Raw genomic sequence first — 12,632 nt, 5'->3', positions numbered from 1 at the left:
TGGGATTACAGGCATGAGCCACCTCGCCTGGCCTAATTTTCCGAATCTTATTAGCGTTTTTCATACTAAAAGTTTTCTTCTTCTTAGAATTTGTGTATGTGTATTTCGTACCACTGAAATATATTGATTCTTCTCTCCTAATCCAAAAATGTCTTAAATAGCTGAACTTTAATTAAGCTATACTGTTTTACAGGTCTGGCTGCTTTTTATCTGTATGAAAAGAATATTTGAACATAGTGCATATCTTCTTCAGTGGCAGTGTGCTGGTGCCTTGAATGTCACTGTTTAATGTAGTTTTCAAATGCTGTACTGGTACAGACTGTCTCCATAAGAATCGCCTATGGAGCTTAATACAAACTCCAGGGCCCCTCAGAGTCTGGCTTACTAGGTCTGAGGCCCTGCCCAGGAATCTGTATTTCACAAGCTCCTCAAGTGATTCAGATATACAAATTAGATTTGGAACCCATTGGTTCAATACATTTTTAATAAAATGTAAGTGAAAAAAGGCCTTGACTTCAAATATTAAAATAGAGAAAAGAAAGATTCTACCTGTCATATGAAGGTGATGAGATTTCAGGACTTGAGCTTTTTGGTTTTTTTGTAGGCTGGGATCACTATGGAAGCAACTATGCATTGGGGGCAGGTGAGATCCTTAAGATTTCTCTATTTGTGCCCAAGCTTTTCTCTCACAAGGGACAATTTCATGACCCTTTTATTTTTTTTATAAATATAATTGCAAATATTCCTAAAACTTGTATCAGCATATGATATTAGTAGTAGTAGTCTCCTTTTCAGGCCAGTATAATGATAAATTCATTTGTGTAGATAGTCCACACAGTCCTAGGAAAGGATCCTGAGGTTGAATGTTGTAAGGAGGAGTAATTATAGGTGAAGTAAGTGTAGGCCTTTTGTCAAAGGGGAAAAAAAAGCCCAAAAAGGCTAGCAGAAGGAGGTCTCAAATTTCAGAGCTTTGATGATACCATTTTACTAAAAGAAAAATTTTCCTTGGTTTTTAACAGCTAATATAATGCCTTCATCGTCTCATCTCTTTGGCTCAATGCCATGGGGACCATCAGTGCCAGTTCCTGGGAAGCCCTTCCATCATACTTTATATTCTGGGACCATGCCCATGGCTGGGGGAATACCAGGGGGTGTGCACAATCAGTTTATACCTCTGCAGGTGAGAAAAATAATATTTTTAAGATAATTATTTGTTTAATGCTGAAAGACTATTGATAAACATTTTTTTATTCAATTTAGTTATTCAGTGCCAACTAGAAGTTCAGTACTAGTGTGGGTAGTAAGAAGGCAATGGTTGACAAGTCTGACCTGTCTCTGCTCTCTGAGTTTGTGTTCTAATAAATAATAATTGTTCCAAGTAATATGCTGTTCTAATACAGATTGATTAAAATCAGGAATATAAATAAAATCACAAATATTTTTAAAATAACCTATGGAGAATTGTATTTATTTTATTATTATTATTATTTTTTTTTTTTTTTTGGAGAAGGATCTCACTCTGTAGCCCAGGCTGGAACGCAGCCCATGCACAATCTCGGTTGCCTGCAGCCTCGACTTCCTGGGCTCAAGTGATCTTCCCACCTTAGACTCCTGAGTACCTGAGGCTACAGGCATGTGCCACCATGCCTGTCTAGTTTTTGTAATTTTTTTATAGAGACAGGGTTTTGCCATGGTCTCGAACCCCAGATCTCAAGCGATCCACCTGCCTTGGCCTCCCAAAGTGCTGATATTACAGTTGTGAGCCACTGCACCCAGCCCAAGAATTTTAAATATTTTGTTTGTAACTAAGTTCTTTGAATTACTAAAGTCTTACTTGGCAATTATAAGTGGAAGTCACAGATCAGCTGTGATTGACAAATATTAACAGCATGCATGGTTTATGGTAATTTCCAACACTAGCTATTTTTTTGCCTACATTATTAATTAGTGATGCTTTTATTCCTAACAGGTTACTAAAAAAAGGGTTGCAAACAAAAAGAACTTTGAGAATAGGGAAGCCCAGAGTTCTCAAGCCACTCCAGTTCAGACTAGCCAGCCAGATTCTTCCAACATTGTCAAAGTAAGTCCACGGGAGAGCTCATCAGCTTCTTTGAAGTCCTCTCAGATTGCTCAACCTGCATCTTCTTTTCAAGTTGAAACTGCCTCTCAAGGCCATAGTATATCTCACCATAAGACAACACCAATCTCTTCTTCAAGAAGAAAATCAAGAAAACTGGCTGTCAATTTTGGTGTTTCTAAACCTTCTGAGTAAATTTGGCTCTTGGAATTGAGTTAATTTCTTTTCTTTCCATTTACCTTTTTATAAATCCATATCTATATCTCATAAAAATTAGAATGTACTATTTTAAAATATGTGTAAGCTGAAATTTTTTCATTTTTAAGTTATCAGGCACTTTCATGCTGTTTAAAAGACTGTGTATCAAATTGTGCACTTTAAGTATGTGCAGTTTGTTGTATGTCAATTATACCTCAATAAATCTGTAATAAAAAACTAAATTAAACCTTGCATTAAAATAATATCACAGTATCAGTGGACTAAACATTAAAATGTACCACTCTAATCATTGGCCTCATGATTGAAGCATCCTGAACTATGAATTAGACATCAGTTAGCAATAATAAGCATTTTTTACACTATCATTGAGGAATAATTACATGGAGCATGAAATTTGGGCCTCCAGTATAACTTACTGAATGTGGATTTTATTTCTCTTTTTAATGATGTAAGAAAATTGTCAGGAGAATGGCTCTTATTTATGTGTGTTTTAACTTATGCTTTGTTGCCTCTGAGGGTCTTTAGACCCGCTGTGAAAGGATCACATTTGTTGTGGTGCTGCCAGTTTTGCTTTATTCTAAATTTTGTACCAAAGCAACTTTAGAATAATCAGAATATTTCATCTAACTGCTTAGAACTATAAATAGCATTCTAAATTTGAGTAACTACAATTTTTTAGATTACTCAAGAACCAGCATTAGTAGTTTCTAATAAAATTGTTTCAAAATCTACAGGGTACAATGATTACAAATTAATCTTCTAACAAAATAAAATATGAAATATTAGTCATGTTAATTAATAAATTGTATTATTTTGTATAGCTTTTTATTTGCTTACCTGACATTTTATGAGAGCTTCATAGTTGGTCAGTATGTAGTGCTTCCTGGGACTGAAGAAATTCTAACTGTTGTTTAAGTTCCAAGGTGTGCTACAATATAGGAGGCACAGTCATCAGTTTGTGACATACATTATTTACTGCCTATTTCATTCTGATTCTATATTTTTAGCTTTATGCTGAACTGTTCAATGATGCTGGGATTCTCTCTTTGCATGTCATATGTGAATGTGTGGTTCAAGCTGTAACTGTTGAAATTATTTTAGAATTTATGACGATTTCTCAGCAGGGCCTATGTTTATATATATATATATATTTATTCTTTAGTTTTTGTGATATGCTTATATTTTTAAGGAAGTAAGTTATAGCATACTTTTTTAAAAGTAGGAACCACAATCTTTATATGGAGCAGCTTGTTATATCTGATTTTCATTTAGCTCATTGGAAACTCTGCCATGACTCTTAAAGTAGTCTTACTTGTTTTTTAAAATGCTGGTATTAAACCAAATGGACTCCTTTCACTAACTGCTGATTTCAGAGTTTAAATGTTAGCAGGATATTTGTGTATTAGCAGTGCCTTCAGTATAAGAGAGAAATATTCATTATCTGTCATTTATCATAGTCGTATAAGTTTCCATGATTTTATTTTCTGTTATTTTCATAAGTTCAGAGGTTTATCAGTTCCCAACATTGTTTCTTTGTCTGTAGTGGGATCTTGAGTAATGAGGCTCAAGTAAATCCTCAATGTTTATCATTATTGCCTCATAAACTCTCTATTTGTTTTTAAAGGAAACATCTATTATGGTAATACAAAGAAAAGTTAAATTGTAACAGTAATGTTATATTAACCTCTTCCTACTTTAAAGTGTGTGATGTTTCACCTCAGCTGTACGAACTCCAGCATTGAGAAATTGCCTCACTCATTACTCCTGTGTGACAGTTATATAAATAGCATGCAGCTCACATCTGTTTTAGAGCATAGAAGAAGCAGCACCTGCCATCTTCTGAAAACTCCAAAGGGAAATTTCAGTAGACATAGTGCACTAAACCCATAAGGATACTTGCCCAATATTTGAGCACAGCAAGCTGACAGTTCTATACAGATGGGCAGTGAAAGTTTTATTTTCCACTCAGGTGCAGTGGCTCAAATCCCAGCACTTTGGGAGGCTAAGGCAGGCGGATCACTTGAGGTCTAGAGTTCCAGACAAGCCTGGCCAACATGATGAAGCCCTATCTCTACTAAAAATACAAAAATTAGCTGGGCGTGATGGCACATGCCTTTAGTCCCAGCTACTCGGGAGGCTGAGGCATGAGAATCATTTGAACCCGGGAGGCAGAGTCCGCAGTGAGCCGAGATTGCACCACTGCACTCCAGCCTGGAGAGCAGAGCAAGACTCTGTCTCAAAAAAAAAAAAGTTTTATTATCCTTACTTTTTTTTTTAACATTATTATTCTAAAGGTCAAAACTGAAAAGAGATTAAGATAGGAGAGAGCTCCATAATGGCTGGATAGTGGTCAGGCATTCTCTATTCTTTTCCCCCTGTAGACCCATTCTAAATGTGGGCCTGAGGTCAATGGAAGATGTGCCCTCCCTATGGAGGATGTAAGAGGCAGAGGCCATTTCTGCCCCGTGTTGAGGAAACAATCTGTTGATAGGCCTGGAATCTAGAGTATATCTGAAAAGCAGTTGGACTTCAAGAAATTTAAAATTTTCTCTTTGAGATGGGGTGGACTAAGACCACCCCCAGTTTAAAAATATGCTCATTCAACTTGAATCTTCTGAGGACTTTTTGTGAAAATGGTGGACTGTTTAGGGCACAGGACAGATTCCCCAAATTGCTTTATGTTTCCACATAACTAGAGCACTTCAATCTATTTAAGCCTTTGTCTCCTAACTGAAACATTATTTGTAAATATTTCTATTCAGTAAGTTTTTTCTTTTTTGAGCAACTTAAGTGAATTTTGAAGATTGCTCCTTCCAGTCTCGTTCCTTTTCACATTTTCCTGCATTACCTAATAATTACCTCAGCGTTAGAATTTGACTGAATGTATTAATTGATTTAAACATCATGTAGACTAAAGTCTTAAACATCTAAGACTCAGTTGTAGTTGCAGAAAAAAATTAAAGTCACCTCTAGTGAACCTTGGTTTCAATTTAAGATTTTTCTTGCTTTTCAAAGGGGTAACTTAATAAAGATTGAAGGGTTTTTTTCCCGATTGGTGGAGGAATGAGGAACTATTGATGCAAGTTTTTTATTGTTTCTTTTCTGTGATCAGGTACCTGCTTTCATTTTAGACTGCTACTTCCAAACTAAGCTAGATTCTTGGTTTTAATGAGAGGAGGCAGAGAGAGGGAGGCAGATGGAAGAAGAAAAACAGTTAAATAAGATATACCCAGTCACTGCATTTTTGGACTATACTGTATCTTTCTAGCTCAAGGAAATAGATAAACTGTAGGGTCTTTTTTACTCACTTTTTATTTATGTGTTCTATGTGTTAGTCATAACTGTTCATAGTGGTTGTCTAATTTTTATTATATGAGATACAGCTGTGCAGATCTTCACTCACGTTAGTTCTGTCACGCTTCTTCCCATTATTTAGAGCACGGTTTTTTAAAGCAACTGTACAATTTCTCAGCCTTATGAGCTTGCTGTATTTCTTAGTATCATGTTGCTTCCAAATTTTGTTTTTACTGTGGAAGACAATTTATTGTAGAGAAGTGGCTGTGAAAGTCGTTCTCTATCTTTAAAAATCAATTGCAGAAGTTCATTTGTCATTTTTCTAGAGATAAATTGTATAGTACTCAAACTGGCAGTGCTCATATATACCTTTTGTAAGCTTTGTCAGTGAAACCATCGGTTTTGTAGGAGCTTCCTTTCCTAGTCAAGATAAAGCTTAAAATTCCAGAAATTAATATCGTTCAGACTGACTTTATTCATATTTCCATCAAACTTCTCCAATACAGTAAGAGATAGTGTTGAACCAGCATCAGGTCTCCAGAAACATGGCAGAGCAGACAGGCCGTTAAGTTTCACAAACATCATAGATCCTTTTCTTAAAGAAGAAAAACATGTATAAAATAGTTTTAGTAGTCCAAAATGTCAACTATCTGTAGCTGCTTTTGTGTGTGTGTCAGTGAACAAATAATAATGCCTTGCTCAATCAATGCATTCAGCCATCTCAAGTGCAATTTGTGAAGGAGACTGTGGTTTCCAAAAGATACATTTTTTTACAAAGGTAAACCTGTAAAAACTCTTTTTTTTTTCCTCCAACCGTACACCAAACTGCACTTGGTTGTTTCAGCAGTTGGTATACTATTAAATTGTCCAGGCCAAATAAGTTTCTGTAGCTGTTTTAGTAATTTGAAGCCAAATTTTCATGCTGTTTCTCATTAAATAATAAGAATGAGAATTTGGTCCATAGTTTGCTTTAAGTTCTCTCTTCCTTTCTTTCCCTTACAGTTAAGGGTTTGGTGGGGGATGAGGAGGTTGTTTTTGTGTTTTGGATTTTTTTTTCTTTTGGCTTTAAGTATCATATTTTCTTTTGCCTGTATCCAACTGCTTCTTTGAGTATTTTCATCTATTTTAATGTGAGTAATAGATGCTGTGCTGTGTCATCAAAGTGTTCAACATTTTGTTCATTTAAACAAAAGTGTAATTCATACATATATAGATACATATCTTAATTGATTTCTTTTCTCACTTAACTATTTTATAAGTAACTGGAATTTTTCATTAGATCTTATACAGAGAAGTATTTTATTAAAAATTCAAAAGGGAAGACTTTTATGTGCTCATTTTGTAATTTTTGTTTTTAAATATCTTTACATTGTCTGCCAATTAAAGTGTTTTAAACTTGCATTGGAATGGACTCCGAATGTATTTTTGTGGTGTTACATTATCTGTAGATTTCTAGCATGAAGTTAGCCTCACGATGCTGTGCAAAGGATTTTAAAATATGAGAGTCACTGAAAGAGTTTAAACATCTGTTCATGTTAAATGCTCTATGGATTTTAATTAAAGACTTGAGAATGATTTTATAAGCTGTTTGTTCTTTTATTACTATGCTGATATCAAAAGTAGAAACATTAGTCTTTTTGTTTGTTTGTTTGTTTTTGAGACAGAATCTTGCTCTGTCGCCCAGGCTGGAGATCTCAGCTCCCTGCAGCCTTCACCTCCCAGGTTCAAGCGATTCTCTTGCCTCAGCCTCCTGAGTACCTGGGACTACAGGCACATGCCACCATGCCTGGCTAATTTTTTAATTTTTTTTATTTCCATAGGTTATTGGGGAACAGGTGGTGTTTGGTTACATGAATAAGTTATTTAGTGGTGATTTGTGAGATTTTGGTTCACCCATCACCTGAGCAGTGTACACTGCACACAATTTGTAGTCTTTTATCCCTTGCCCCCTTCCCACACTTTCCCTCTGACCCCCAAAATCCATTGTGTCATTCTTACGCATTTGCATCCTCATAGCTTAGCTCCCACTTATGAGTGAGAACATACAATGTTTGGTTTTTCATTCCTGGGTTACTTCACTTAGAATAATAGTCTCCATTCTCATCCAGGTTGCTGCAAATGCCACTAATTCATTCCTTTTTGTAGCTGAGTAGTATTCCACTATACACTATCTATCTATCTATCTATCTATCTATCTATCTATCTATCTATCTGTGTGTGTGTCTGTGTGTATGTATGTACATATGTATGTATACATGTACATACATATGTACATGTATACATATATGTACACATGTACATACATGTACATGTGTACATATATGTACACACACACCACAGTTTCTTTATCTACTTGTTGATTGATGGGCATTTGGGTTGGTTCCACTTTGTTTTTTTGTTTGTTTTTTGAGATGGCGTTTTCGCTCTTATCGCCCAGGCTGGAGTACAATGGCGCGATCTTGGCTCACTGCAACCTCCGCCTTCCAGGTTCAAGCAATTCTCCTGCGTCAGCCTCCCCAGTAGCTGGGATTACAGGCACATGCCACCACGCCCAGCTAATTTTTATATTTTTAGTAGAGACAGGGTTTCACAATGTTCACCAGGCTGGTCTTGAACTACTGACCTCAGGTGATCCACCTGCCTCAGCCTCCCAAAGTGCTGGGATTACAGGCATGAGCTACCACACCCGGCCTGGTTCCACGTTTTTGCAATTGCAAATTGTGATGCTATAAACGTGTGCAAGTATCTTTTTCATATAATGACTTCCTTTCCTCTGGGTAGATACCCAATAGTGGGATTGCTGGATCAAATAGTAGTTCTACTTTTAGTTCTTTAAGGAAACTCCACACTGTTTTCCATAGTGGCTGTAGTAGTTTACATTCCCACCAGCAGTGTAGAAGTGTTCCCTGTTCACCACATCCACGCCAACATATATATTTTTTTATCTTTTTTTTTTAATAGGGCCATTCTTGCAGGAGTAAGGTGGTATCGCATTGTGGTTTTAAGTTACATTTCCCTGATTGTTAGTGATGTTGAGTATTTTTTCATATCTTTGTTGGCCATTTGTACATCTTCTTTTTAGAATTTTCTATTTGTATCCTTAGCCCACTTTTTGATGGGATTGTTTGTTTTTTTCTTGCTCATTTGTTTGAGTCCGTTGTAGATTCTGGACATTAGTCCTTTGTCAATTGTATAGATAGTGAAGATTTTCTCCCACTCTGTGGGTTGCCTGTTTACTCTGCTGACTTCCTTTTGCTGTGCAAAAGCTCTTTCGTTTAATTATGTCCCAGCTATTTATCTTTGTTTTTATTGCATTTTCTTTTGGGTTCTTGGTCGTGAAATCCTTGCCTAAGCCAATGTCTAGAAGGTTTTTCCAATGTTATCTTCTAGAATTTTTAGTTTCAGGTCTTAGATTTAAATTCTTGATCCATCTTGAGTTGATTTTTGCATAAGGTGAGAGACGAGGATCCAGTTTCATTCTCCTACATGTGGCTTGCCAGTTATCCCAGCACTATTTGTTGAATAGGGTGTCCTATCACCACTTTATGTTTTTGTTTGCTTTATTGTTGCGGGAAGTCAGGGACCCCAAACGGAGGGACTGGCTGAAGCCATGGCAGAAGAACATGGATTGTGAAGATTTCATGGACATTTATTAGTTCCCCAAATTAATACTTTTATAATTTCTTATGCCTGTCTTTACTGTAATCTCTGAACATAAATTGTGAAGATTTCATGGACACTTATCACTTCCCCAGTCAATACCCTTGTGATTTCCTAGGCCTGTCTTTAATCTCTTAATCCTGTCAGCTGAGGACAATGTATGTCACCTCAGGACCCTGTGATAATTGTGTTAACTGCACAAACTGTAGAACATGTGTTTGAACAACATGAAATCTGGGCACCTTGAAAAAAGAGCAGGATAACAGCAATTGTTCAGGGAATAAGAGAGATAACCTTAAACTCTGACCGCCGGTGAGCCAGGCGGAAAAGAGCCATGTTTCTCTTCTTTCAAAAGTAAATGGGAGAAATATTGCTGAATTCTTTTTCTTAGCAAGGAACATCCCTGAGAAAGAGAATGCACCCCTGAGGGTGGGTCTATAAATGACCCCGTTGGGTGTGGCCATCTTCTGTGGTCGAAACTGTAGGGATGAAATAAACCCCAGTCTCCCATAGCGCTCCCAGGCTTATTAGGAAGAGGAAATTCCCACCTAATAAATTTTGGATAGACCGTTTGCTCTCAAAACCCCGTCTCCTGATAAGATGTTATCAATGACAATGGTGCCTGAAACTTCATTAGCAATTTTAATTTTGCCCGGGTCCTGTGGTCCTGTGATCTCACCCTGCCTCCATTTGCCTTGTGATACTCTATTACCTTGTGAAGCACGTGACCCTTGTGACACACACCCTGTTTGTACACGCCGTCCCCTTTTGAAAGTCCCTAATAAAAACGTGCTGGTTTTGCGGCTTGTGGGGCATCACAGAACCTACCAACATGTGGTGTCTTCCCCGGTTGCCCAGCTTTAAAATTTCTCTCTTTTGTACTCTGTCCATTTTTTTCTTAACCTGGCCGATGCTTAGGGAAAAATAGAAAATAACCTACATGGCTATCAGGGCAGGTTCCCCGATACTTTATCGAAGATCAGTTGGCTGCAAGTATTTGGGTTTATTTTTGAGTTCTTCGTTCTGTTCCATTGTTCTACGTGCCTATTTTTATACTAGTACCATGCTGTTTTGGTGACGATGGCCTTATACCATAGTTTGAAATCAGGCAATGTGATGCCTCCAGATTTGTTTTTTGTTGTTGTTGTTTTTTAGTTCTATGAAGAATGATGGTAGTATTTTGATGGGGATTGCGCTGAATTTGTAGATTGCTTTTGGCAGTATGGTCATTTTCACAATAATGATTCTACCCATCCACGAACATAGGATGTGTTTCCATTTGTTTGTGTCATCTATGATTTCTTTCAGCAGTGTTTTGTAGTTTTCCTTGTAGAGGTCTTTCAACTCCTTGGTTAGGTATACTCCTAAGTATTTTTTTTTTTTTTTTTTTTGCAGCTATTTTGATTCTCAGCTTGGTCGCTGTTGTTGTGTAGAAGAGCGACTGATTTGTGTATGTTAATTTCGTATCCGGAAACTTTGCTGAATTCTTTTATCAGTTCTAGAAGCTTTCTGGAGGAGTCTTTGTGGTTTTCTAGGTAAACAATCATATCATCAGCAAACAGCAACAGTTTGATTTCCTCTTTACCAATTTGGATGCCCTTTATTTCTTTCTCTTGTCTGATTGCTCTGGCTAGGAATTCCAGTACTATGTTAAAGGGAAGTTGTGAGAGTTATCTTATTCCAGTTCTCAGAGCCAATACTTTCAACTCTTTTTGTGTTTGTTTGTTTGAGACAGAGTCTTGCTGTCACCCAGGCTGGAGTGCAGTGGCACAATCTCGGCTCACTGCAACCTCCACCTCCCAGGTTCATGCGATTCTCCTGCCTCAGCCTCCTGAGTACCTGAGACTACAGGCATGTGCCACCACGCCCAGCTAATTTTTTTTTTTTTTTTTTTTTTTTTGTATTTTTAGTAGAGACAGGGTTTCACCATGTTGGCCAGGATGTTCTCGATCTCTTGACCTCGTGATCTGCCTACCTTGGCCTCCCAAAGTGCTGGGATTACAGGCGTGAGCCACTGCATCCAGCTGCTTTCAACTTTTTCCCATTCAGTATTATTTTGGCTGTGAGTTTGTCATAGATGGCTTGTATTATGTTGAGGTATGTCCCTTGTATGCCGATTTTTCTGAGAATTTTAATCATAAAGGATGCTGGATTTTGTCGAATGCTTTTTCTGCATCTATTGAGATGATCATGTGATTTTTGTTTTTAATTCTATTTATGTGGTATATCACATTTATTGACTTGCATATGTTAAACCATCCCTGCATCCCTGGTATGAAACCCACTTGAGCATGGTGGATTATCTTTCTGGATATGTTGTTGGATTTGGTTAGCTAGTATTTTTGCATTTATGTTCATCAGGGATATTGGTCTATACTGTTCTTTTTTGGTTATGTCCTGTCCTTGGTTTAGGGTGATACTGGCTTCATAGAATGATTTAGGAAGGATTCCCTCTTTCTCTATCTTGTGGAATAGTGTCAATAGGATTGGTACCAATTCTCCTTTGAATGTCTGGTAGAATTCTGCTATGAATCTGGTCCCGTACTTTTTTTGTTAGTAATTTTATTACCGTTTCAATCTTGCTGCTTGTTATTGGTCTGTTCAGGGTATCTAATTCTTCCTGATATAAGCTAGATGGCTTGTAACTTTCCAGGAATTTATCCATCTCCTCTAGGTTTTCTAGTTTATGCATGCAAAAGTGTTCATAGTAGCCTTTGTATTTCTGTGGTGTCAGTTGTAATATCTCCCATTTCATTTCTAATTGAGCTTATTTGAATTTTCTCTCTTCTTGGTTAATCTTGCTAATGGTCTATCAGTTTTATTTATCTTTTCAAAGAACCAGCTTTTTGTTTCATTTATCTTGTTTTTTTGTTTGTTTGTTTGTTTCAATTTAATTTAGTTCTGATCTGATCTTAATTATTTCCCTTCTCCTACTGGGTTTGGGTTTGGTTTGTTCTTGTTTCTCTAGTTCCTTGAAGTGTGATCTTAGATTGTCTGTTTGTGCTCTTTCAGACTTTTTGATGTAGGAGTTTAGGGCTATGAACTTTCCTCTTAGCACCACCTTTGTTGTATCCCAGAGGTTTTGATAGGCTGTGTCACTATTGTTGTTCAGTTTGAAGAATTTTTAAATTTCCATCTTGATTTCATTTTTGACCCAATGCTTATTCAGGAGCAGGTTTTTTAATTTCCATGTATTTGCATGGTTTTGAAGGTTCCTTTTGGAGTTTATTTCCAGTTTTATTCCACTGTAGTCTGAGAGAGTGCTTGATATAATTCAATTTTCTTAAATTTATTGAGGCTTGTTTTGTGGCCTATCATATGGTCTATCTTGGATAAATTTCTATGCACTGATGAATAGAATGAATATTCCGCATTTATTGGG

At 36.9% G+C, this 12,632-nt stretch overlaps 1 protein-coding gene across 10 annotated transcripts in view; it reads left to right on the top strand.

Moving 5' to 3' along the window:
• The window catches only part of XRN1 (5'-3' exoribonuclease 1), a 134,509-nt gene extending 127,336 nt beyond the window's left edge, over nt 1-7,173 (top strand). For 6 of the 10 annotated variants that reach the window (XM_024245011.3, XM_054552795.2, XM_024245013.3 and 3 more), the window contains 3 exons: nt 605-643; nt 1,020-1,180; nt 1,970-7,173. In XM_024245011.3, coding sequence (XP_024100779.2) covers nt 605-643; nt 1,020-1,180; nt 1,970-2,272 — 503 coding nt within the window. In that variant the 3' untranslated portion in view covers nt 2,273-7,173. The remainder of the gene's footprint in view (nt 1-604; nt 644-1,019; nt 1,181-1,969) is intronic. The other 4 variants (XM_063722254.1, XM_009239377.4, XM_063722255.1 and 1 more) reach the window with 1 other exon arrangement.
• Nucleotides 7,174-12,632: the final 5,459 nt, after the last annotated feature.

Source organism: Pongo abelii, chromosome 2 (assembly GCF_028885655.2).
Source record: "Pongo abelii isolate AG06213 chromosome 2, NHGRI_mPonAbe1-v2.0_pri, whole genome shotgun sequence".
NCBI lineage: Eukaryota > Metazoa > Chordata > Mammalia > Primates > Hominidae > Pongo > Pongo abelii.
The sequence above is the reverse complement of the archived record's forward strand: the minus strand, read 5'-3'. Positions and strand labels throughout refer to the sequence as shown.